Genomic DNA, 24,662 nt, shown 5'->3' with positions numbered 1-24,662 from the left:
ATTCATGAATGGTGCAAATATTATAAATTCACTAGGTCTTCACTAGGTCCTGTAACCAATACACTGATATTATAACCAAATCTTACTCCAGTGATTCCTTAAGAAAGAACTATATATGTCTATAAAATCCATACATCATATTCCAGTAGAATATTTAAAAATAGGAATTGCTAAGAGAGCCAGTTTGGTGTAATGGTTAAGGCATTAGGCTAAAAGGAGACTGTGAGTTGTATTCCTGCCTTAGACACAAAACCAGCTGGATGACCTTAGGCCCTCACTTTCTTTCACTCCTAAAAAGAAGGCAATGGCAAACCATTGGCAAAACTTTGCCAATAAAATTGCAGGGAGTTGCCCTATCAGGAAAAGGACATGATTGAACAGAAGAGGGGAAAAAAACCCAGAGTGTAAAATGTCGCTTGTAAGCCCTTTGAGACAATTCCAGATAATTTATATTTGAACTAATTTTACATGCCGTATAATTAACTTTTTTCCACAATAGCTCAAAGCAATTGATTTGAAGCATCTGATTATAGAAAGACATGAATGAAAGATCTTGCTTTAAAATGCATTTGGAATTTGGATACAATACAAATTATTGTATCAAAAGTACTGATTTATTTTTGCTGGAACACTTGTTAATATTCAGGAAGAAAGCTAACTGTGGAATTGTCCTTTTCTTTGTTTACAGACATTATCCAAATGTTATATCTATTTTTGTTCCTGAATTGAACTTCCTCTTATTTCCATTTATTTTTGAAAAGAGTAAATTAAATCAAAATTATTTGATGCAGAATTGTTGTCTAAGATTTCCTTTTAATTTTTCCCCTAGTGCTCTCTTTGCTGGCAACATCACAGAAATGCATTATTTGGAAGATGGTACTAGCACTATTGTCACACGTAATTATACGGTAAGCTTTGTGAATTCCTGTGGTTGGAAGTCAATGTATCATACTTTATAGTTAAAGGGAAAGAATGGGAACCATGCAGATAAAGTGAGTAGCATATATTTGATTTTAGATTTTGGCTACTGTAATTTACTCACCTTTTTGTTCAAAATGCACATCTGTGGAAGGAAATGCTCCAATTGAACCATGATATCAGAACTTTAAATAACAATAAGATTTGTGCACTTAATGCTCTTTACAAATGTGCCTGTTAGAGGTTTCAAACAAGTTGAAAGCATCTACTGTTGCAATATGTAGCATGAGAACCAGATTTTGAGATATGGAAGCTCTCAAAAAAAGATTATAAAGACTTCCTGGCTTTCTTCAGTACAGGAGTTAGAAAGCCTTTTTTATTTCTTTTTCATTTTCTTGGGATCAGACTCTGAAAATATATTATAGATGAGGTTATGGAAGAAGAGTTGATGAAAGAATTCAAGCTTTGCCTGGTATTTATTAAAATATTAACAAATATCTTCACAAAACATTCTTTTCAATAAAAATATAAGACTATAATGACGTTATTTTTTCTACCTATAAATAAGGTTTCTTAATTAAAAACAGTAGATAAACTTAATTATTATACAGTATTTGTCTTTTGAGTAATTCAAGCTGAACTTACAACATTAACATTATATGTTAGAGAGAGTTGTTGAACTTAGTGCTTTTCATAATAACCATGTAGATAGTAATACATGAAGTTACAGAATGACTTTTGTCTTATATTGGGGTTCTCGTTATGAGCAATTTTGGAATGTGTAACTAAACTGAATAATCAACAGTTTCATTAAAGGTTCTTTCAGAGATTTCCCTGCAGTTTGCTCCAAATTTTAAGGTGAAACAAGAAACAACATTATATGGATATAACTTGACAAAATGATGGGGAATACTCCATTGTTTCTCGTTCTCAATGTTCTGAGGGAGGGAAATGCAAATAACTCATTTTTCCAACACTTTTTTCCCCCTCAGAATGAACATGCAGCTGGCAAAGGGAAGCTGTTCCAAATTCAAAATAAATTTTGAGCTGCATTCCCCTGCAATTGGTATTCAGAGCCATAATATGTAGTTAATGGGATTAAAAGGCTTTCTTCCATGAATTACCGCTCAGCTTCTGAGTGCAATTTAAAGCGATATCTGTCACCTTTAAATCCCTTCCTGATTCAGTTTCTGGATATCTATGGGATGTTCTCTCAATAACATCTGCTTGCAGAGAGGACTTACTAGGCACCCCTTCACTTAAGGAAGGCCACACTTGAATTGGAAAGAAAACTAAAGTCATTGATATGGGTTGTGCTCTGCAATATGCATTAGTTCAATGGTATTTTACCATGAAGCCCACAGAATCTCAGGGTGACCATGATGGAACACAAATGTTTTGAAACATATCCTGATATAAGGATGGGAGTAGATGAGGGCTAATAAGCAAAGACTGAATCCTGTCAAATGGAGTGTATGGTCTGGAATGCTCTGCTTTCTGATATTTGGGCAGTATCTACTATCTGAGGGTTTCCCAACCTTGACGACTTTAAGATGGGAGGACTTCAACTCCCAGAATTTCCCAGTCAGCCATTTTGGGAAACCCTGTGTTATTCTGTCTTTAGAGGCTTATTGAATTTTACCCCTTTCTCTAACCTTCCCCAAAATCATGTTGGAAGAGTTGGGACTTTCTTTTTCGTTCCCCGCCTCCCACTCCATGCTTTTAATGAGTATGTTTTGTTGAACATTGTTTTTATATTGTTGTTTTATTATGGTATCTCTGTTTTTATTACGAACGCATAAACACGGATACACACAATTTCCTGTATGTGGCTTTCTCCCCTTTTACATTGTTTTTATTAAGCTGATACCAGAACAGATTATAAAGGTAATTCAGTAAAGATTCAAGGCAATCACCTTATTTTGTAATGTTCATTTTGTTTGTGTAGGTATGCCCTGCATGTAGTCTAAAAGGAAGCTTTTGTACTAAGCTAATATTTTCTTTACACAGTGATCAAATTTGCCAAAAATTTATACACCTGAACTATTAAAACTCATCTGTGATCTTTTCATATGATTACTTTCTCTAACCAAATCAGGGTGGTCTTTAGAAGGCTGCTGTCTGTGACTATATAATTGAAATCCATGTCCTGATACTGAAAGGTTAATTAATGCAGCTTTGATGTGAATGAACCAAGAAATAGAGGTTGGTGAGATGACTGTTATGCAGAAATATGAGAGATAGCTTTCTTTGCATTAATAAGATAACAACCTTTCACAAAGGAGGTGGGGGGGAGAGTTTCTTTTTTTTTTTTAAGGTGGCATTCAAAGGAGCTAGAAATGCTGCTTGTGGCACAAACATTGTTTTATAACCAGATCCATAACTGGGGAAAAAGTATTACATTTCATCAGCAATAGCATTAACCTTGAATCCCAGGCAAATTCTCAACTTTATTGGCTATGTATCTTCTGTTACGGTTCTTTTGGTAAGCAGCTGGATTTATTAAAAAGAAATACAATAACCTGCCACAAAGTGAAACAGGAGTGGCCTTCTGAAAATAGAATTCCTTTTCATTCCTATTCTTAATAATAAGCTGCTTCCAAGTCAACACAGGATGATAACTATTAATTACTATTATTACTATTAATTACTAAGATTACTATTAATTTTCTCATCGTTCCTATCACCCATCTCCTCCCACTTATGACTGTATGACTGTAACCTTGTTGCTGGTATCCTTACAATTTATATTGACTGTTTCCTAATATGATTTGATTGCTTATTTGTTCCCTATGACTATCATTAAGTGTTGTACCTTATGATTCTTGACGAATGTATCTTTTCTTTTATGTTCACTGAGAGCATATGCACCAAGACAAATTCCTTGTGTGTCCAATCACATTTGGCCAATAAAGAATTCTATTCTATTCTATTCTATTCTATTCTATTCTATTCTATTCTATTCTATTCTATTCTATAATATTCTATAATATTCTATAATATTCTTTCTCTTTCCTCTCCACTCTATTTCTCATGATCAATTTCTTTGTGAAGCTGTAAAATAGGAAATGGTTTTATTACATTGTGTAGTATGCTTAATTATGTCCTATGGATCTGCATGATTTAAAATTTATATCTACAGCAAGCGCCTAAAGATGAATGACAGTGTAATTTGCTCTGCTGCTTAATTTTACAAACTGTTCTCACATAGTTTTCCGATAATAATATAATAAAAAAAGCAGGCGTGTCCAGGAGAATGGCTTTAAATACTTGTCTGATCATTGTCTTTTGTTGAGCGAGGTAGAGCATAGATATTGCCTTGAATTTGTGTAAATCCGGCATTAATCGCTGGAAAGTTTCATGCCTTGTTTCAAACTAGGCAGAAAGATGCTTTCAGCATGATTATTTCCTCAATCACTAGAATTCAGAACAGATCTTAATAATAATAATAATAATAATAATAATAATAATAATAATAATAATAATAATAATAAACAGAACACATCATACATCTGTAGTAAGATTACACGTGGAATATTGGAATTGATCCTTTTTTCTCTGTCTCATTAGAATAATTGCTTTTATCATGGCCATGTACAAGAATATGCTGAATCTGCAGTAATTTTGAGTACATGCTCTGGACTCAGGTAAGGCAAAATTTTTGAGATTATGGGCATAAGATATAATCACAAGTGCTGCTAGTCAATATTAATACCTTAGTCTAGATCTTGTAAGAAGCACTTTAGTGAAATCAACATGAAGGTATTGCCAGTAGTTAGATGGGTGGCCGCCTCTAAAGACTAGAAAATTTCTGTAAAACAAATATTTTAGAATCTCTTGTTCTCTTGCCTTCTGTGATTTTGGAATAACCACAGAGTTCACTTGATCATCATAAACTTTTATGGTATAGTTTTATCCCTTCAGGAATTCTGTCTACTCTTTGTTCTTTCATCTGTTTTGTTCATTAATTGCATTTCTCTGCATCTCTATTAATCTCTTTGAAACTATAAATATCCCTCTCTTTTTGTTCTCTGTGATAGGAATTGTCTTTCCTCTCTGCATTATTCAAAAGTTTTTGAGAGAAGTTCAAGCGTGCTAGTATTGAATTATCTATGAACATCAACTATAATAATATAAATTATGAATATTAAGAATGTTTAAATATAAAACATAAGCTGAATGGGACACCAAAGTGACAATATTCATATGTCAAATGTTGTGATACAAAAAACATGTCATTGACATGATGATATCATTGTAGATGTGTGTTGTTACATTGACACCATCATGGTTTTGTATGGATGCTATTGGTTGGTTGCTACCATTTAGCAGATGCTGGGAACAAATAATCTGAGTGCTGACACTCAACTTCAAAAAAAATATTATTCGAATTTATCCCCAAAAGAGGAGCTAGGAATGAACTTTGTATTGCTTAAGGTAATCAACCTATTTCCTGAGAAATCTAAATGTCAACACGTAGATGTAACTGTTCACATAGTATGTAAGATATTTACTAATCTAGGGAAACTTGTTTCTTTGAGAAACTGAATAAGATCAAGCAGATTTAATAATGCAGGGAAAAGTCACAAATCTGTTGGGAAATCTTTAATTGGTGTTTTTTATATCCTGGACCCAGTTCATAAATCTATTATTTTATATAGCCAGCAATTGGGAACACTGGAGTTTGCTCAGTAAATCATTCTGGGTTTATCATGGTGTAATTTACTGTAAATTTGCATTGTGGATATATTTAGAAAAGCAAGGTTGGAATTAAGCATAATTGTTCTTCATTTGCTTCAGGATGAATATTTTTAGTGTCATTGTCATATTGGCAAGTGATACATAACCAATTAAGGAGCTAACTCAATATATTTAGCAATTTCTGAAGTAGTCAGTTATGAATATTCCTAGATTTTCCTCTCAGTTAGTTTTATCTTCATCTCAAAAAGCAACAGTTAGTGATTGGTATACTGTACCTATTCTGCTGTCTCTCCTGTCTATTTAAATGAGATATCTATGTGAGGTGGTATGTCACACAGAATCCTCTGTTGTTTTAACTTAATAAATCTAATTCACAGCTTGGTAGTACCATTTAATCTTAATAACCTTTAGCCTTACAATATTAGAATCAGAGCTAGCTAATAATAACTAGCAAGCAATGCAACTCATTTTCTAGGACTTAACAATTTATTGCATGGTCTTTCTTACTATGGTTTAGGCCAAAAAGGGATTTTTGTTTTGTTTTCCTACATTCAGAAATATTCATAACACTATGTGTCATTATAATTGGAATTTCTTTTGATGTTGATATGTAGTTTAATGTTAGCACACTTGAACTTCTCAAACACATTTCAATAATGTGGGGGAGAAAATACATCTTGCTATAAACAAAGAACAAAAGGAAGATATATTTACAGAGGCTTCAAAGAGACTAGTGATAGTGCAGAGAAATAAGAAATGTTGCTATGGGCCTCAAAGTTAAAGAGGCATAGAGATCAAGGATTAATTAATTGTAAAAGTGTTTTTGCCAATAAAAATAAGGATGCAGACCTTTAAAAATGGAAAACTAGTCTTTAGTGTGATCTGAATAAGGTGCCTTTGCAGTACTTAAGGACCATGATTTTACATCCGAATACAGTATAGGTTTATATATCAATTAGAGAGAATTCTGACTGACTTCAAATGCTCAAGATCTATTTTTGGAAATTTATACAATTATGATAAATAAAGCTAACAGTATACTTACTGTATGTTGAACTGAATGAGTCCTTGGCTTGATTCAGCACAAGTCTTATGTTGTTATGCTAGGTGCTGTGAAGGATTTTTGTAGAAACACATAGTGAAGAAACAAACATCTAAGACCAAGGTTGAGGAGGAAATGTTTTTTTTAATGCTATTGTAATTCTAACATTCATATTAATCGCAGCTTAATTAATATGTATTCTGATGGCCGTAAATTTATTTCCATTAACTAATTAGAAAGTCTTGCATAATAGGAATGTTACATTTTTAAAAATGAAGGGATAATCACTATATGGTTGAGTTGTCTTGTTGAGGAAGTGGGGCTGAGGTTAGTAAGGTAATTGGCTACATAAATCCACAGCAGGTTACTTGTCCTCTGTAGCTGTGTGAAACAGAGAAATAAATTGCACGACTCAGCTGGTAACCTAAAGATCCCTTTTATTTGATTACAGCTTGCCTGAGCCTATATGACATTTCATTGACATTTTCTAAATTAAGGAGTTCATGGGTGTCCGTGGGGTGGGCAAAGGGGGAAAGACAAATCACTAAAGGTAAATAACAATGACATTGGACAAATTCACATACATATTTTGGACAGCAAGATGGAAGTGCATAATGGTGGCATTTGTATGATGTCATCACACAAACACTGTCATTTGAGAGTTATTTCACCTTGTGGTGGACACTGCTGATTTTTCCAGACTGTTGATTTTTTTCTAATGTTTCTGTCTCCTTGATCTTGTGCACATAAACCTTACTCAACTGGAAGTTAAAGTCCAACATAGCAGGAGGACTTCATGTTGAGAAAGATTCCTAATTACTATTTCATTTATTCCAGTTTTACAACCCTTAGGTTGTAAAAATAATTTTAAATCACAAAATGCTAGCTTTTGAAAGCTTATTAAATTAAGGAAAGTATGTTCAAATTCACAGCTGCAGTTATTCATTTACTGTGAACATGTGTATGTGAAAATCACCCCATGATATTTATTCAGAATTTCTTTCAGTAGGATAATTCATAGCATATATTAATGGAGAGTTTGGTGATGTTGCATCCACAGATACAATATCCCTTACAAGATTTCACTCTTCTCTCCTGAAGTCTTTGAAAATTATAAAAAAAAATTGCAGTACTTCAACATCTTGGGAAAGAATCCTAAAATGCTGTATTTTTGGCATAATGATATGATATGTTGATAAATTAACGAAAGAAATAAAAGAAAAGGAAGACACAGAATATTATCAAGTATGGACTAAGTGGTACGATTGGCTCAAGATTAGGGAAAGTAAAAGTGAATAAATGATGTGACAAATGTATAAAATACTGTAAATGAATAAAACTGGAAACAAAGGGACGATAAAGATAAAGATCATAAAGGATGAGAAAAATGGGAAATGTAGAAAATAGAAAATAAGAGAAACTAAATTGATACATAAAAAGAAACACATATTGTGTGTTTGTGTTTGTGTTTTGTATGTTGTGTTGTGTTGTTGTTGTAAAATTAATAAAACAAATTTGAAAAAATTTGAAAAAAGAAAATTATTTTAAAAAATGCAGTACCTCACCATCTTGGGAAAGAATTCTAAAATGCTACATTTTTGGAATAATGATATGATATGTTGATAAGATATGGTACAATGTGGTATATGACATAATACATTATATTAATTACCAGCCAGGTCATAAAACAACCAAAAGAAGATGTAGAAAGATCATGAAATGTGGAGTGACCTAGTCCATAGGATTGCTGGGAATCAGACACAATTGAATGGATAGTCTCCTTATCATAATATTTTGGTTCCCTCCACCATGCATAATTATTTGATGATACCTGAAAAATTTCCAAGCTCTGCTTAAGGTTTTCAGACAGCACTACGTGCTACACTAAGCTTTAAGGAGCAGGAGTAAATTTATTCTATAACCATTTTATCTGCAGTGTTATTTGAAAAATCCAGCTAAATGTTATTGAAGTTAAGCTCCTCTCTTTGCTTTGTTCTACATTTTTTATCCATTGTCTGTCCAGGGGAAAAAACTGTACATAAATCTTTTGCTGATACCAAGATTATAGTACCATGATTCCTAACTGCAAGACTTTTAATCTTATTAGTGCTATCACTCACATTTTAACTCTAGGTTTAAATTCCTGGATAGCGGACATAAAAGCCCTGGTGAATAAATAGGATTTGCAGTATGAAAGATTTAGTGTGCATAACTAGTGTCTCTCGATGACATGATGAATATGCACATCCTTTTCTTTGGATGCTAAATAGATTTCAGGATGCTAATGTGTCTACTCTATATTTATGAAAATAAAATGAATTCTTTATACAGGAGAGGCATTTAAAATGAGAATACAGCCATGCTGGTATTTTCTAACCAACGCTCTTAAGCAGTTGCCTTAATTGTTTTGTCCTTTGCATACTGAAACAAAACCCTAGAAAGCATGTAGAAGAGAACAAGGAAGCAGTAATGTCAAGGATGATCATAATTTCAGATATGAGTCTACTTAAATATATACCAGAATAACAGCAGGAGCAACAGCTCAAATTAACCTATTTTTGGATTGAATAAAATGACAGAATGATTGAGTCAGAAAGAGCCTCTCTCTTGAAAGAAGATTTCCTGCCACTTACTCTTTATTATGAAAGGATCTAATCTTAACTATGTTGGAAATTACTGTTCTCTCAATCCTAGCGTACCTTGGTTACAGCGTCACTGACTGATGCTCATATTGGTAGTGTAATAATAATTGTTTAATTATCAAGATTATGTTATTCTGTTCATCCAATGTGTTATACAGTAATATCTACAACAGATATGGGTATTCCTTTCCTATAAATGGGAAGGGATGGGATGGGATCAGTGGTGAGTTGTCCCCGGTTCAGAACGGTTCGCAAGAACCGGTAGTAAAACTGGTGAGAGGCCCCGCCCACCGCCCCAGATGTCATCATCAGCAATCTGTGCAGAAGCAAGGCACGCATGCTCGCTTTGCTCTCTCATGCGCGATCCCATTGCGAACCAATAGGAAAGGTAAGTAGAACCCACCCCCGGGATGGGATGGGGTAGGGTGGGGTGGGATAGGATACAATAATATTATATATAAGGATATCTTATCTCTTTTCTTTTACTTGTTTTCCTTCCATTCAGCAAATCTATCATGCACTCCTGAAAACTGGGAAAATTCACTTTCTGGGTCCCAGAGAACATTGATTACATGTTAATATCCCAATTGGCAGAATTGATCAGGAATTAATTCTTTACCCCAATGGTGACGTTTACCAATTACTTGAATTACTCAGTCTTCACATCCTACCAAGTAAACAAGGTCCAAAAAGAGTTGATAAAAGGCTTGACAAAACAGGGTTAAGCAAGTGTGTATCCTGGCCTTAAAGAGTATTCAGACTCTTTACAAATTTGAATTTTGCATCCTGCTCATTCAACTAGAGGCTAATTTCCACATACCCCCATGCTGATGACATAGCTACTGTCTTCCAAATAAACTAGACTCTGCTACAGCTATTGAGCTTTGGCTGAACATTGCTAATTGAGGGTCTGAGATTTATGATTATGATTCATTTACTTATTTAAATAGTGGTTGTCCAATTCTAGTGGACTAAATATGCAAAACCAAAGCTGTGCTTTTTTACCAAGGGATGCTACCAACACAGGTGGAAAATCAATAGCCATTCCATTAAGTAAGTAAATTTCTGCCTATTTTTAGTCATCCACTTCCTGGATACAGCAAACATAAGAGGTCACAGCCCAATTCCAGAAAACTACCAGCGCAGTCATCAGATTAGCCAGCTGCAAAAAGAACATATTGTTCCCAGCATCCATTAAAGTTTTCAGTGCTAAAATGCTGAGCCTATTGTTGTTCAAGCACCCAGTTTAGTGCATAGTCTGATGATTCACATTTTGACATCTAATCAATCATCAAAACTTTACTGCAAGTTTCCCACTCCAGTGCAAATGTGCTTCTTTGGAAGAAACTGGGTTGCCCTCTAAAGCATCTCAAATGGAGATCTCTTAACTAAGATTCTGACAAAGACATAATTTGGGGGGAGGTGTTCTTTAGGTGAAATGCTGGCCCAGCTTATTTTGGAAAAGAAGTTTACTTCCACACGGAAAAAACATTGCCAACGATTTGTCCTTCTGTGACTTTTCTTACACTTGTTCTTAATAGTATTCAGAACAGACAAAGTCATGCAAATAATTAAAGACAGTCTTTGACATGGATAAATAGAATGATAGATCTATTTGTGGAACCTTCTTTATCCCATTGCTTCTACTCAAACCACCAGATCTAGCACAGAGGCATGTTCTGACTTCCCTCTATTAAACAGCGTGATCTTGTTGGATCCAGGAGCTATGTTGGCTGTGTGTGGCAGTGCTTTTGTGGAAAAACGTCTTCTGGAGATTTGAATCCTGACCTTATTGGCCTTTTGTAAGGTTCTGAAGCCCTGTTTCCCAGATGTTCAACTGAAATGGTTAGGTTAGCCCTATTGTTGTTCTTGATGTGTTTTTATGGATGGTCATTTACTTGGGGCATCATGGATTATTGTTTTAATTGTTGATGTTTTTTGTATGAAGCTTAGATACACTGTTGTAATATGGTTGACCACATAAATAAGTAAAGCGTTAGAGTGCTATTACTAATCTCTTTATGTAATCTGAAGTTTTTTTGTGTTGTTATATACTCTTTTCTGCCTCTAGCTGTCAATTAATTAAATAGTAGTAGTAAAGATGAAGATAAAAATATATTCAAAAGGTGAGAAAAAGGAAATTACCAACTAATCAGGCAGGCATTGGTAAGTAGTAAGAATCTAAAACAGCTCATTAAACAATTGATCTGTAAACATCTGGAAGCAGTGTTTTTCCAGCAGCTTGCTGCCCCTGGATTGTTTCCTAAACTTGAAACTTCTGATTCTAGCCAGCATAGTTGGTCTGATCAGATTTAGTTCCCATAGTAGGTATATCCTGAATTCCTCTGCCTGGTGTAGCTGTTTCTCAATGTGACTATGCCTTTCCATCTTCTGTGCTTGGATGGCAGCATATTCAAGGTTCCTAGTATAGGTCAGAGTCTTTTTCCAGGACAGGATAAGGGGGTCTGTTACAGACTTGGCATAGGTCCTGAAAGCATCATGGTTTCTTTGTGGATTCATCCAGAAAAGACTCTTGAAACAGAATCTTGACATGGTATTAACTCCACATTGCTGTCAGAAATTCAAAGGTTATCAAACTATTTTAGAATCTACATTATTCTTCAAAATAGATTTATTGCCTTGGCTCAACTTCTTTTTTTCCACACTATCCCAAATTGAAATTTCTGCTAAGTTTTTTAGCATTCTAGCTTGTTTTTATAGGATACTGAACTACTTCAGCTGTTTCTTCTTTGCAGTGCTTCCTGGAAAGGCGGAAGCTTTAATGAAGCCTTATAAAAATAATAATAAAATTTACCAACAAAGCATGCATCTCCATCAACAGTGGTGTCATAGATATAAAATATTTACAGTTACTAAAAACTCTGCAGTGATCTGTAAGTGTAATGAAAAAATGTATTGCTCTCTCTTGATTGGTAAAAGGAAACTTCCCAAATTCCATTGTCTACAAGATAACATTGTTTTGGATTTTAGATAGGGGTTATTTTATGCTATTTTGTACTATCTTATGAATGTATGTGTATGACTTGGTCACCAGTTAGGAAAAAAAATATTGTTGTACATCGTGGGTATGACACCATTGTTGATGGAGAAGCTTGCTATATCTTCACCCAACAAGAGCTAGAAAATGGAAATTTAGCCTCACCATCTTTCAACAAGGGAATTGACATTTATTAATTAATAGTTAAGTACTATTCTAGAAAACTGGTGTGGCCATTGATTGTATCTGGAAAAACATTCCCAAGTTCATCAAAGGATATGAATAAATTAACTGACTTCATCACAGTTTTCTGTATTTGGACATTTCAAGTGAGGCAAGCATTTGGCTTAGGTCCAAGGGATATGACAGCTGTCCTGGTGTCACTGTTGGTAGAGGTTATAATTGATAAAGCCAAAAAGAAGGGTTCATTGCCTATGTATACGTCAATCCTGAAATCTGCTAGTACTCCTAAGAAGCTTTGAGACATGCTAGCATAATCTATTGTGGTTAAACTAAAACCACCCCATAATTAACATTCACAGAAATCTATTTTCACTTTAGATATTGCTGTAAAGATATTTTGCTGTGCAATGAATTATAGAATTTCCACAGAAGACCTTCACTTGTGCTGAAGATATTAAATCATGCATAATGACATAACTTAATTAATTATGATTCTTCTCTGGTGTCTGAGGGTTTGGATCATTAGATAAACTTCATCAATGAAAGATGAAAAGGTCTCCTCATTCTGCAATTACTCCCTGTTATGGAATATTGCCATATTGGTTGTTGTCATGTCTTGCTGGAGCTTAAAATAGTCATAGTCCGGATTACCATTTAATATCATTATTTCTCCTAATGATATAATCAACTTTTATTAAGCTTTCTTTGTCTTCATTACCTTGAACTTGTTTTTCTGAACATTCTGGGACTATATCATTGTAGTCTTTATATTATTAAGCCTAGAGGCTAACAATAACTTTGCTATTTTTATCAAAAGTTTCAGTAGGATATGGTGGGACTGGAACATCCTCAAATGGAAATTGGCTGAAAGTATCTTCCATTTTAAGTGAGATTACTGTGATAGACATACTGATAGCCAATTATTCAGGATATCTAATTTAGAGATAATTCTGCTTCAGCTTTCACAGGGAGAATTTTGGAATGATTTATTGGAGCTTCTTCCTCCCATTCATTTTCTAATATGGCTGCATACATCTCAAAAGTTTGTTTACCTTTACTGAGACACTCAGTAAAGGATTAGTTTCTATGCTGTTTTAATCACTACTAAATTGCTTTATTGTTATTTATACAAGTACCTCTTATAGTATTGTACAAAACAAAATAAATTGGTTGCCCATGAAAACCTGTGGCAGCATCATATGAATGTAGGATACTGCGTTTTAGATTTAATTGTGTGTTTTATTAATTAAGATTCAAGATATTATGGACTCCTACAACCCTCTTGGCCTCAGAGAACTGGTTTATTGCAGACTTTTCTATATGCTATCTTGTTTCATTTGGGGTTTTGCTGTTTTTAAATGTTGGATTTTTCTCATTGTTGATATTAAAAATTCAGATTTGTTTGGTGCAGTTAGCAGTTTTGTTTCACTTGTGTTGTCTTCAAATGACAACACATTCTCAATTGTTATAATATGTGAAGCTGTTTGTCTGAACTTGTTGTGGTGCACGTCTTAGTGTTGTTTATTTGTTTGTTGCCCATCCTTTCAGATTCAAGAATTATTTAGGGAAAGCCATCTGTGGAACTATCTACCTCCTTGATTCTTGCAAAATAAAGAAAATGAAGCTAGAATAAGATACAGGTAGTCCTTGACTTACAATTGGTCACTTAGCCACTATTCAAGACAACAACGGATCTCCCTGGGGGTACTTATGACCCAAATTCAAATTTCCAATGACTGCACCACCACCCCCGGTCACATGACTGCATATCAGGCCCTTGGCAAGCAGTCTGCATTTATGTCTGTTTGCAGCATCTGCAGTCATGTGCCTGGATTTCATGGCGCTTTTGCTGAAAACCAGCATTTCAATTTCTATTTTTGGCCACACCAGTCCATAGGAAATCATTGCCTCACTTACTGATCATGGTGTTCATCTAGTGACCACCACAAAAAAGGTCATGAAATCCAATTGATGACATGGGTAACCTAATTTACAGGAGTCACAATTTAAAACCATAATAGGCAGGTTCCATTACATTGTAAATCCAGGATTACCTTCATATCTGATCCAAGGTTTGCCACTGAGTTCCAAATTACGTTATAATTCAAATATAGCTCAATGTAAGCATTTGTAAACCAAGAGTACCACTACACTCTTACATAATTTGTTTAGACTGCTTGGCGGGAGACAGGAACTAAATAAAGGTGTAAATCTATCTGTAAATGCAGACAGTCTTTTTATTTCTGATATCCCATTTTTTTTTAATTCATAGTCAAAAATGAAAATAAAAATAATATTAGGTAGTCATCGACGTACAACTATTCATTTAGTGACTGTTCAAAGTTACAACTGCACTAAAAAAGTGACTTTTTCACACTTATATCTATTGCAGGATCCCTTGATCAGGTGATCAAAATTCATATGCATGTATTTATGACAGTTGTGGTGTTCCAAAGTCATGTGATTTCCTTTTGTGATCTTCTGGCACGCAAAGTCAATGGGGAAGCCAGATTCACTTAACCACCATGTTACTCACTTAATAACTGCAGTGATTCACAACAATTATGGCAAGAAAGGTCAGAAAATGGGGCAAAACTCACTTAACAACTGTCTTGCTTAGCAATAGAATTTTTAGGGCTCAATTGTGGTCATAAGTGGACAACTATCTATGTAGGATTCTTTTTTTCTGGTCAGTTGTGTCTGATTCTCAAAGACTGCCTGGAGAAATCCCTACTGTTTTCTTGGCAAGATCTGAAGTGGTTTGCCATTGCCTTCTTCCTTGGACGGAGAGAAAGTGACTGGTCCAGGGTCACCCAGATGGTTTTGTGTCTAAGGTGGGACTAGGAGTCTCATAGTATCCTGATTTCTAGCCTGATGCCTTAACCACTACACCAGATTGGCTCTAATATTATAATATACCTTCACAAAACAAGATGAAAAATTAATATAAGAGGAGGACATTAAATTCTAGTGAACTACACAAGGCATAAGTGGCCAGGCTAAACTGAAATCTCATTCAAACTTGTGCGTTCCAGTAGTAATTGCAGCTGAACAGAATTTGATAGATTTCATATAAATCTCTGCAGATTGATCCATTAGTAGAAAGTTCACCACCTTCATTTCAGGGCAATCCATGCATTTAGTAAGGAGAGGAAGAATATTAACCTAGGACACCAAGCAAGGCAAAGCACATTATTTCACCCAGCAAGAGAGTTAACATGATCATGAAGATGGTTTTTCCCAAGGTGAGGCCATTGCCCTTGAGATGTTCTGATTCCTGTAATTTTCTCTTTGCTGACACTGTTTTTTTTTCCTTCTGCAAGGAACAGCTGCAGCAAAGGTAGCAAAAAGTTTTCAAAGCATTGAAAATAGGTCAAAGAATGCATGAAATCGCCCAATGTCTCACCCTTATCTAACACATATTTGAAATGAACACTTAATGAGGCCTTAAGTGTTCATTTATTAAGAGAACATTCTGTTGGAAGAAATCTCCTTCTAGGTTCTGCTCCAAGTGGGGAAAAAGACACTGGAGACATGGAGACTGCTTGGAAAGATGGTTTAATGGTGGACAGGATCACATGGCTTGAGTTCCGGAACAGAAAAGGGGGAGATACAGCGAGTTTTTCAGGTTTTATGCTCTCTCTGGCTTTGAACTTCCTGGGGCCCAGAAAGAGTACTCTGATTGGTTGTCAGATACCCAGGGGGTGGGGGTCTTGCTGGCTGATGGTCACATGTGCTTCCCAGGTCACATGTGGTGAGTTTCTGCTGCTATTGTGTAGAGGGCTAATCCTATCTTTGTTGGATCTTTGGCAATTCCTACTATGGCTCTGTCTGAAGGAGGCAGATCTTTGTTATGTAGAATAGACTGGCCCAGGCCTTAATGGCCCATTGACAAAGGGTGGGGGGCAGGAAGGTGGGAGCTGCTTTGTCTATAAAATATGCTTCTCCATTTCTTATCCAGGGAAATATAATATTCTGCCTTTTTCATATTTCCTAAAATATTTCACTCTTCCAGGAAAGGGGTGGGTGCTAACTTCCTACAATTCCATTGCATGTACACTGTAAACGAACTAAGTCTTCTTGCTTTTATTTTAAAACTTGTACTTCAAGTTTTACATTTTCTGTGGTTCATGCATAGATAATTCTTTCCATTTACTTTTTTGCATGTTTGCAAATAGGAAGAAATCACATCAAATCCAATAAAATCAAATTTATTAATCATTGTTTCCATAAAATCAAATACTATGGAGTCTTCTAACCCTGCACAGATTGCATAACATTAAGTTATCTAATATTATAATTATTATAATTCTAAAATCTGTATCCAAAATGTAAATGATATGAATGGACATTTGGATTCTTCCATTGTATTAAAAATATTGAAATATTTTATTTTTCATATACATAATATACTGTTATCCATGTATAGTAAAATATGCTTTATTGGAATAATGGGCCATCCATAGCTGATAGTTTAGTATTAGAGATACTACTCTTAAGGGTAAGTAGATCAGTTAAAGAATACAAGAAAGCCGAAATATATGTTGTTAAGCTGCTTTACTAATACAGGATTGTTCTCAAATCTAGCATGGCCATGAAATAGATTATGGTATATAGGTTAATTTGGAGCAGTGGCCCCCATCTTTTGAGCGCTTCCATGGAGAGAAGTTTTTTGGCGGATTGGATATGGTATGGTTTTGTGCTCTACCTGCATCCTATGTGTGTGAGGATGGGGCTTCGCTCATTTCCACGGCCCGGTTTCTGGTGTGCCAGTCTGTGGACTGGGGTTGTTTTAGAGAATACTGCACTCTATTAGAAGGCCACAAAGTGAAAGTGAATGCATACAAAACTGAATAAAGTATCCAAAAATAATTTTGGAGGACAAATCAGAGTTTATCAAAGTGTTGGAGAAAAGAATTTAAAAAAAAACAACTGGGAAAGCAAAAGTATAAGTGGTTCAAGGCTTCTTATTGTCAATTTCAGATACAATAGTCAAAGTGAAATTTGTAAATTTCACCCTTTCTAATCACTTTGGTATTATGCAATCAAAACAAATGGAGGACCTGAACTATACCCTCCATGCTTTCTTTTATGCTATACTGTACATACTGTATCATAGCATTCCCTGTTATTTGATTTCTCCAAAGGTCATAAATTCAGATTGCAATCATCTGATACAGCTATGAGTCAATTAGCAGATGGACACAATGTTTCCAATATGCTGAAACAGGGTGAATTTAAGGGAATGTGAGCAAGAGCCTTCTAGCACTTCTTATGAGTTCTTTCCTTTCTGCTTTAATTTCATGGCTGCCATGGTACGTTCTCACAATCTAATCCACTGTTTTTCAACTTGACAATTTTTACAATGCGGCAGGCTTGAAGTCCATATGTCTTAAAGTGCCAAGTTTGAAAAGCACAGGTCTAATCCTAGTAATGTATTACCAGCAGAGTTTGGCATTATGGCTAAAAACAACAGTACTCCTTTGATTTATATATGTTAGTTTCCAACGCTCTGTATAGTTACCACAAATACAACAACAACAACAACAACAACAACAACAACAACAACAACCAAACCAAAAGCAAGTGGTAGAAATACATAGAAACTCTTAGAACATGTTCCAATACAGTGGGCTCCTTCAAGATCACATGATAACAATATCACGGTAGAAGAATTCCTGATGGTACCCCATGGTTTTATTTCATTCGTTTGTTTCATTATTTATTTCATTGCCATATTACCAATTTATTTTTCTTAGAAGCAGTTTCTTGCTATTAAATCAACCACCTTAAAACCAATTTTGTTATTACGAGAATAAACACAGATTGAATATTAAGGCAGGCACATCTTAGAACAGGGGTCCTGTACCCCAGGCTCCAGACCACATGCGCATGCAGCTCAGGGGTGGGTTCTACATTTTTTTACTACCGGTTCTGTGGGCGTGGCTTATTTTGTGGGTGTGGCTTGGAGGTCATGTGACTAGGTAGGCTTGGCTAGCTGGTCAGAGTCATTTCTGGAAGGTCCTCACACTTACGACCAGTCCTCGCACTTATGACCCGACTCATTTGTTTGCTTTTAACACTGTTCAGCTGTAGGACGGCCCTTTGAAGCCCCACGGCAAGAGTTTAAACAGTTTTTTTCCCTCTAGTCATCAGCTGGGACTTAGGAGGCAGTAATATATTGGGGGTGGCACCAAATAAAAGGTAAGAATAACTGGGGAGTGGGGGGTGGGAGGGTGGGGGGGAGAACCAGTTCGGTGACGTCATATCGTCACTGCTACCGGCTTGGCCAAACCGGACCGAACCGGGAAGAACCCTGCACTGATGCAGCTCCATTTGTGCAAGCGGTGGGCATGGGTGCCTGCCCCTTCTGCAGATGAAGCAGTACACACACATGCTCGCCCACCGCTCACGCAGAACCATTCCCTCTTACACACACACACCCGCCAGTCCACAAAGCCAGAAAGGTCGGGGATCACTGTCTTAGAACAACTGCAGACAACTGTATCACTGATGAGAAATTCTGCACATCTTCTCAACACATTAATTTGAATTTTCTCTAAATTACTTTGATTTAGAAAACTGACCCAAATTCCTGTTTCTGTTTCCATAATTCTTGTTTTGTAATATTCTGGGACTGAGTGGTCCACAGGATGAAGGCTAAAGAAAATATTAATTACATTTATTAATTTTATAGGCAGTCATGTTAACTAAAAGGATTAAAAATCTGAAGTGATGTTAATGCATTACTATGAAGCATAAATATACTTTGGTGCTAGACTCCAGTGTTTAAATACAAAGAAATAATCATCTTTTCAAAGTAATGAGCTGTACACGTCACAAATTTACAGAATTTTCTTTGTACATTTTCAGACTTTAAATATATACCATGTTGCATCTTTAGAAAAATATCATTTGATTGCAAATAAAATATAAACTAAATGCAATAAAGTAATTTTTCATTTGTATTTTTTTTTTTTATATCACAGGGGTATTATTTTTTTTGAGGATAGAGCCTACATTTTGGAGCCACTGGAAGGTGCTATGAATGAACATATAATCTATAGATTAAAACATCCAAACCTAATCCTGGGTACATGTGGCCATCATCTCAATCTTACAGGTGTCAGTTTGGGGGATACTGCACAGTTTATTCCGACATTTACCAGCAGAGTAAGTGACAATTTAATTTAGTTTTCTCATGTTTTTCTAGTATATATTGAAACAAATGTGGTGTTATGGCTCAAAATTGAGGTGCCAGCTAATAAAAGTGTATGTGTTTGTTTTTTTGTCTGTTGGTTTGTTGAACTCTCAAGGAGAAAAACAGCCTCCCACCAACAAGGCAGGGCAAGCTACTGTATATAAAGAGAGAGCAAATCCCACACGCACCAGGTCTGATGATATTTTGTAATTGGGTAATGAGATGTTTGTAAACAAACAGCCAAGTTTGGAGAGCACCAAGGTCTCCACATTTAGATTACCACACTCAGACAATTTACCATTGTCATAATAATAGAAGATTAGATCCATATTTTACAAAAATAAAAGCTTGTTGTGTATTTTGGAGTGGTGTTCTTGGGAGTAAGTACCAGTGGTGGGTTTCTACCAGTTCGCCCTGATTTGGGCGAACCAGTAGTGGTGCCGGTGGGAGGCTCCGCCCACCCACCCAGACATCATCACAGACGCTCTGCGCATGCACAGAAGGTTCTGCACACACATATGCTCCCGGTTCTGAACCGGTAGTGAAGGTAAGAGGAACCCACTACTGCTAAGTACTTTTTGTAAGTGATTAATAATGATGAATGGACCAGTGTCTTTTAGCAAAGCACTGTTTTTCTTCTTAAATACTTGCTAAAGATTCCAAGTTTAGTATGTCAGATTGAGGTGATTTGGAAATCATAGTTTTAGAACAAGAACTGCTCTAGTTATTTGTAGGAATTGCAATAGGAATACATTTTTAACATTCACCATACTAAGCACTATTTAATTTGAAACAATAAAAGTTTAAGTGATACATAATACATACTATTGAAAGTTCATTTTTATTTTTTTTAATTGCTGAAAAATGGGTCATGCCTAACTTTATAATCAGAATATATAATACTTCCCATTGTAACTATCTGCATATATCTTAAAATAATTTTTTATTTATAATTTCATATGAATTTATGTTAATATATATTTCCCATTTTGGGGGTTGTTTAAGGTATGTACCTGTAAATGTATCACTTTTATTCATGAAAATGTGTCTAAGTACAACAAGTGAATAAGCAGCTACACTGCTTTGTAAAGTAGATGCTATTTGCATAAGGTGGCACACTGGTTAGAATGCAGTATTGCAGGCTATTTCTGCTAACTGCCGTCTGCCATCATTTCAGCAGTCCCTGGCTCAAGGTTGACTCAGCCTTCCATCCTTCTGAGGTCAGTAAAATGAGGGCCCAGATTGTTGGGGGCAATATGCTGACTCTGTAAACTGCTGAGAGAGAGAGCTGTAAAGCACTGTGAAGTATATATAAGTCTAAGTGCTAATGCTATTGCTATAAATTAAGGTATAAGAGTGAATTGTTAGACTTCATGGATATGTTCCATGTTTAGTGTATGATATGGCTGATGTGGTTGTTATATCAGCTTTTATATGATAGAATGACATATAGGTGACATGTTAATTTTGAAAAATATCAAATCTTGTACAACACTGAAGTAGAAGTGAGTAATATATCCAGAATTCTAGAATCATATCCAGAATATGATATTTGAAATAACCTTGGTGCTTATTGAAACTAAGGAAATTTTGGTTTTCCCTGTACCTGGAGGCCTAGACCACTTTTGAAATGATTGGTCAATTCTTTTATCTGTAGATTATTCATAATACACTGCTCAAAAAAATAAAGGGAACACAAGCAGAAGACATCCGAGATCTGAATGAATAAAATAGCCTTATTAAATACTTTGTTCATTACATACAGTAGTTTTGTGTTCCCTTTAATTGTTTGAGCAGTGTATAAACTACTGTATGTAAAGAACAAAGTATTTAATAAGGCCATTTCATTCATTCAGATCTTGGATGTCTTCTGCTTGTGTTCCCTTTATTTTTTTGAGCAGTATATTTAAATAGCTTGGTATTAGAGTACTGTGGTAGAAAGATATATGTAGAAATGTAAATCTCCTTCAAATAATAACAGCTCTTATCTCATGCTTATTTTGATAGCACAAAAGAGAAACTCTGAAGTCCACCAAGTATGTGGAGCTCGTTATTGTGGCTGATAATCGGGAGGTAAGCAAAACCTAAAGTTAAAAAAAGATTGTGGGTATAAAAACATACATGTATTTATAAATTAATGAAATAATAGTAACCCTATTCTGAATTTTCCACACAATGCTAAAATAATAATCTGTCCCATTTGGACATTTAAATCTTTGCTGCATTGCCTAACTTTGAACCAGAGGGAATGGAAATGTCTTCTGTAAATAAGAAAACATTTGTGATAATTGTTTTCTTTAGATGTAGTTTACCAATTACAAGTTACATTCAAGGATGCATAAATTGTTGAAGTTTTGCTAAAGAAATTCACAATAGATGGATGACACACTTTGTAAAAATTAGCAGAAGCTGTGAAGTGTAATCAAAAATAAAAAAAAAATTGCACTATATCCCCATTTGCATTTTTCTACATTTAAAAATTACCAATTAGTTAAATAGCAATATTTTCCCCCTGTCCATCCATGGTAAACAACTAAATGTTTTTTTTTCCCTTTTGTACAGCATGAAGTGTCCCAATGAAACAATTGTGTGAGAAACAAAATTAAAAGCAACATTTTCTTTAAATTTAAGAAACTATATTCTTTCACACAATCTGTGCCTCTTTCAATTAAATAAGAATTCTACTTTATAAGCAGTAGAAAGTTGCCTCTGGCCTTTTTTCCATATAAAATCTAGATATTGGTGTTACTGCTTTTCTGAAGAAGGCAAGTTAGATTTATAAAGCAATAAGTATAACTGTTGATAATTCAAATGATTAAGAATCCTTTCTAGTTTCAGAGACAAGGCAAAGATGTGGAAAAAGTGAAACTGAGGCTGATAGAAATCGCAAACTACGTTGATAAGGTAAGTTTTTCATTGGTACTCTAATAATTTCCTTTGCTATAGAGCAGTCTGCTTGACTAACCAGTTGAGTCTAATCTTACAGTCAGGTTGTTTAGAAGGTGCTTTTTCAAGAGGCACCTGGAGTTTCTTATTTTTCTTTGAAGATGTTTCGCTTCTCATCCAAATTAACCTATAGTAGATTCTTCTACTACTTCTGCTGTTCTTTCCCTGCCCTGTTATCGTGGCTATTGTGAAGAATACTTCACCCAACTCAGAGGTTGTAGCAGTAGTAATTTATGACACACCTGACATAATTTCAAGGTATTCTCTTTTATATGTGTTATTTTAAAATGCTGTGAATCGATAGTTGTTTCTTATAATCTAGCTATCATCTGTGTAATTTATTACTCAGCTGAGTATTAAACTCACGGCTCTTAATCAAGTAGTACATTCTTGTATGCCATCAAATATTTTAGAAGGCATCATTTTGCTGACTGAGAGAAGAAACTGAGAAGGAAGTTGTCCAATGAATTATTTAACATCTGTTGTTTATATATCAATAATTTGTCTCTTTTATTAACTTTAGGAGTTACGCAAATATAATCAAGAATATTGATCTCGTTTTCTCATCAGTTTTACAGGCCATTAAATATTAGAATAGTCTTGGTTGGATTAGAAGTCTGGAATGATGTAGATAAGTGTACAGTAACTCAAGATCCCTTCACCACTCTTCATGAGTTTCTGGATTGGCGAAAGATGAAACTACTACCTCGTAAACCACATGATAATGCACAACTAGTCAGGTAAGCCTACCAAAACTGGAACTTAAAATTTTAAATACATTATGTTGCTAGTGACATGACAAAAAGGAAATCGGTGAATAGAAAGCCAATACATAGGCTACATATTGATAGAATCCAATACAGGATTCTAAAGTTTAGTTTAGTTTAGTTTATTTGATTTATATACCGCCCTACTCCCGAAGGACTCAGGGCTGTGAACAGCCACAAGATAAAAACACATAAATACAAAATTTAAAAACAGAATAAAACCGAATTAAACAATTTGGCCGAAGACAGATTTAAAACACCCCAATAAATTAAAAACGAATTAAAATTTGCATTTTAAAAAGGAAAAAAGGGAAAAATTAGGCCAGGCCAGCCTGATGGAATAAAAAGGTCTTGAGAGCGCAGCGGAAGCTGCGTAGATCCGGGATCCTCCGTATCTCTGGGGAGAGCTCATTCCAGATAGTAGGTGCCCCCACAGAGAAGACTCTCCCCCTGGGGGCCGCCAGTCGACATTGTTTGGCTGATGGCACCCAGAGGAGTCCCTCTCTATGAGAGCGTACCGGCCAGTGGGAGGCTACTGGTGGCAGCAGGCGGTCCCGTAGATAACCAGGTTCTAAGCCATGGAGCAGTCTAAAGGTGGTAACCAGGACCTTGAAGCGCACATGGAAGACCACCGGGAGCCAGTGCAGCTCACGCAGGAGAGGTGTTACATGGGAACACTATGTCGCTCCCATAACCACCCGCGCGGCCGCATTCTGCACCAGTTGGAGCCTCCGGGTGCTCCTCAAGGGGAGCCCCATGTAGAGAGCTTTGCAGTAGTCCAGGTGGGAAGTGACGAGGGCATGAGTGACCGTGCGTAAAGAGTCCCGATCCAGAAAGGGACGCAACTGGCGAATCAGGCGAACCTGATGAAAAATCCTCCCGGTCACGGCCATCAAATGCTCTTCTAAAGACAGCCGTGAATCCAGGAGGACACCCAAGTTGCGAGCCCTCTCCGTGGGGGCCAGCGATTCGCCCCCAATAGTCAGTGATGGCACCAACTGACTATATCGGGACGTCGGAAACCACAGCCACTCGGTCTTGGATGGGTTGAGCCTGAGCCTGTTTCTCCCTATCCAGATCCGCACGGCCTCCAGGCACCAGGACATCACTTCAAGGGCATCGTTGGGGTGGTCCAGGGTGGATATGTAAAGGAATGACAATAGCACCACATAGAAAATCCTACATCCATATCACATCTCTATTAATAAAATCCAAAATTATGTTCTTATGTAACTGTTTTCCCTGTATTTATTATTTTTAACAT

The 24,662-nt window shown here is 35.7% G+C and overlaps 1 protein-coding gene across 1 annotated transcript in view; it reads left to right on the top strand.

Annotated features, from left to right (window-relative positions):
• ADAM12 (ADAM metallopeptidase domain 12) overlaps nt 1-24,662 on the top strand; it is a 261,280-nt gene that overhangs the window by 152,010 nt on the left and 84,608 nt on the right. The window contains exons 4-9 of the mRNA XM_070946456.1: nt 830-908; nt 4,489-4,565; nt 19,474-19,657; nt 21,693-21,758; nt 22,518-22,589; nt 23,202-23,371. Coding sequence (XP_070802557.1) covers nt 830-908; nt 4,489-4,565; nt 19,474-19,657; nt 21,693-21,758; nt 22,518-22,589; nt 23,202-23,371 — 648 coding nt within the window. The remainder of the gene's footprint in view (nt 1-829; nt 909-4,488; nt 4,566-19,473; nt 19,658-21,692; nt 21,759-22,517; nt 22,590-23,201; nt 23,372-24,662) is intronic.

Source organism: Pituophis catenifer, unplaced genomic scaffold (assembly GCF_029215685.1).
Source record: "Pituophis catenifer annectens isolate HBS135680 unplaced genomic scaffold, rPitCat1.0.hap2 SCAF_6, whole genome shotgun sequence".
NCBI classification, from domain to species: Eukaryota; Metazoa; Chordata; class Lepidosauria; order Squamata; family Colubridae; genus Pituophis; species Pituophis catenifer.
Note: the sequence above shows the minus strand (reverse complement) of the source record. Positions and strands in the feature narration are given on the sequence as shown.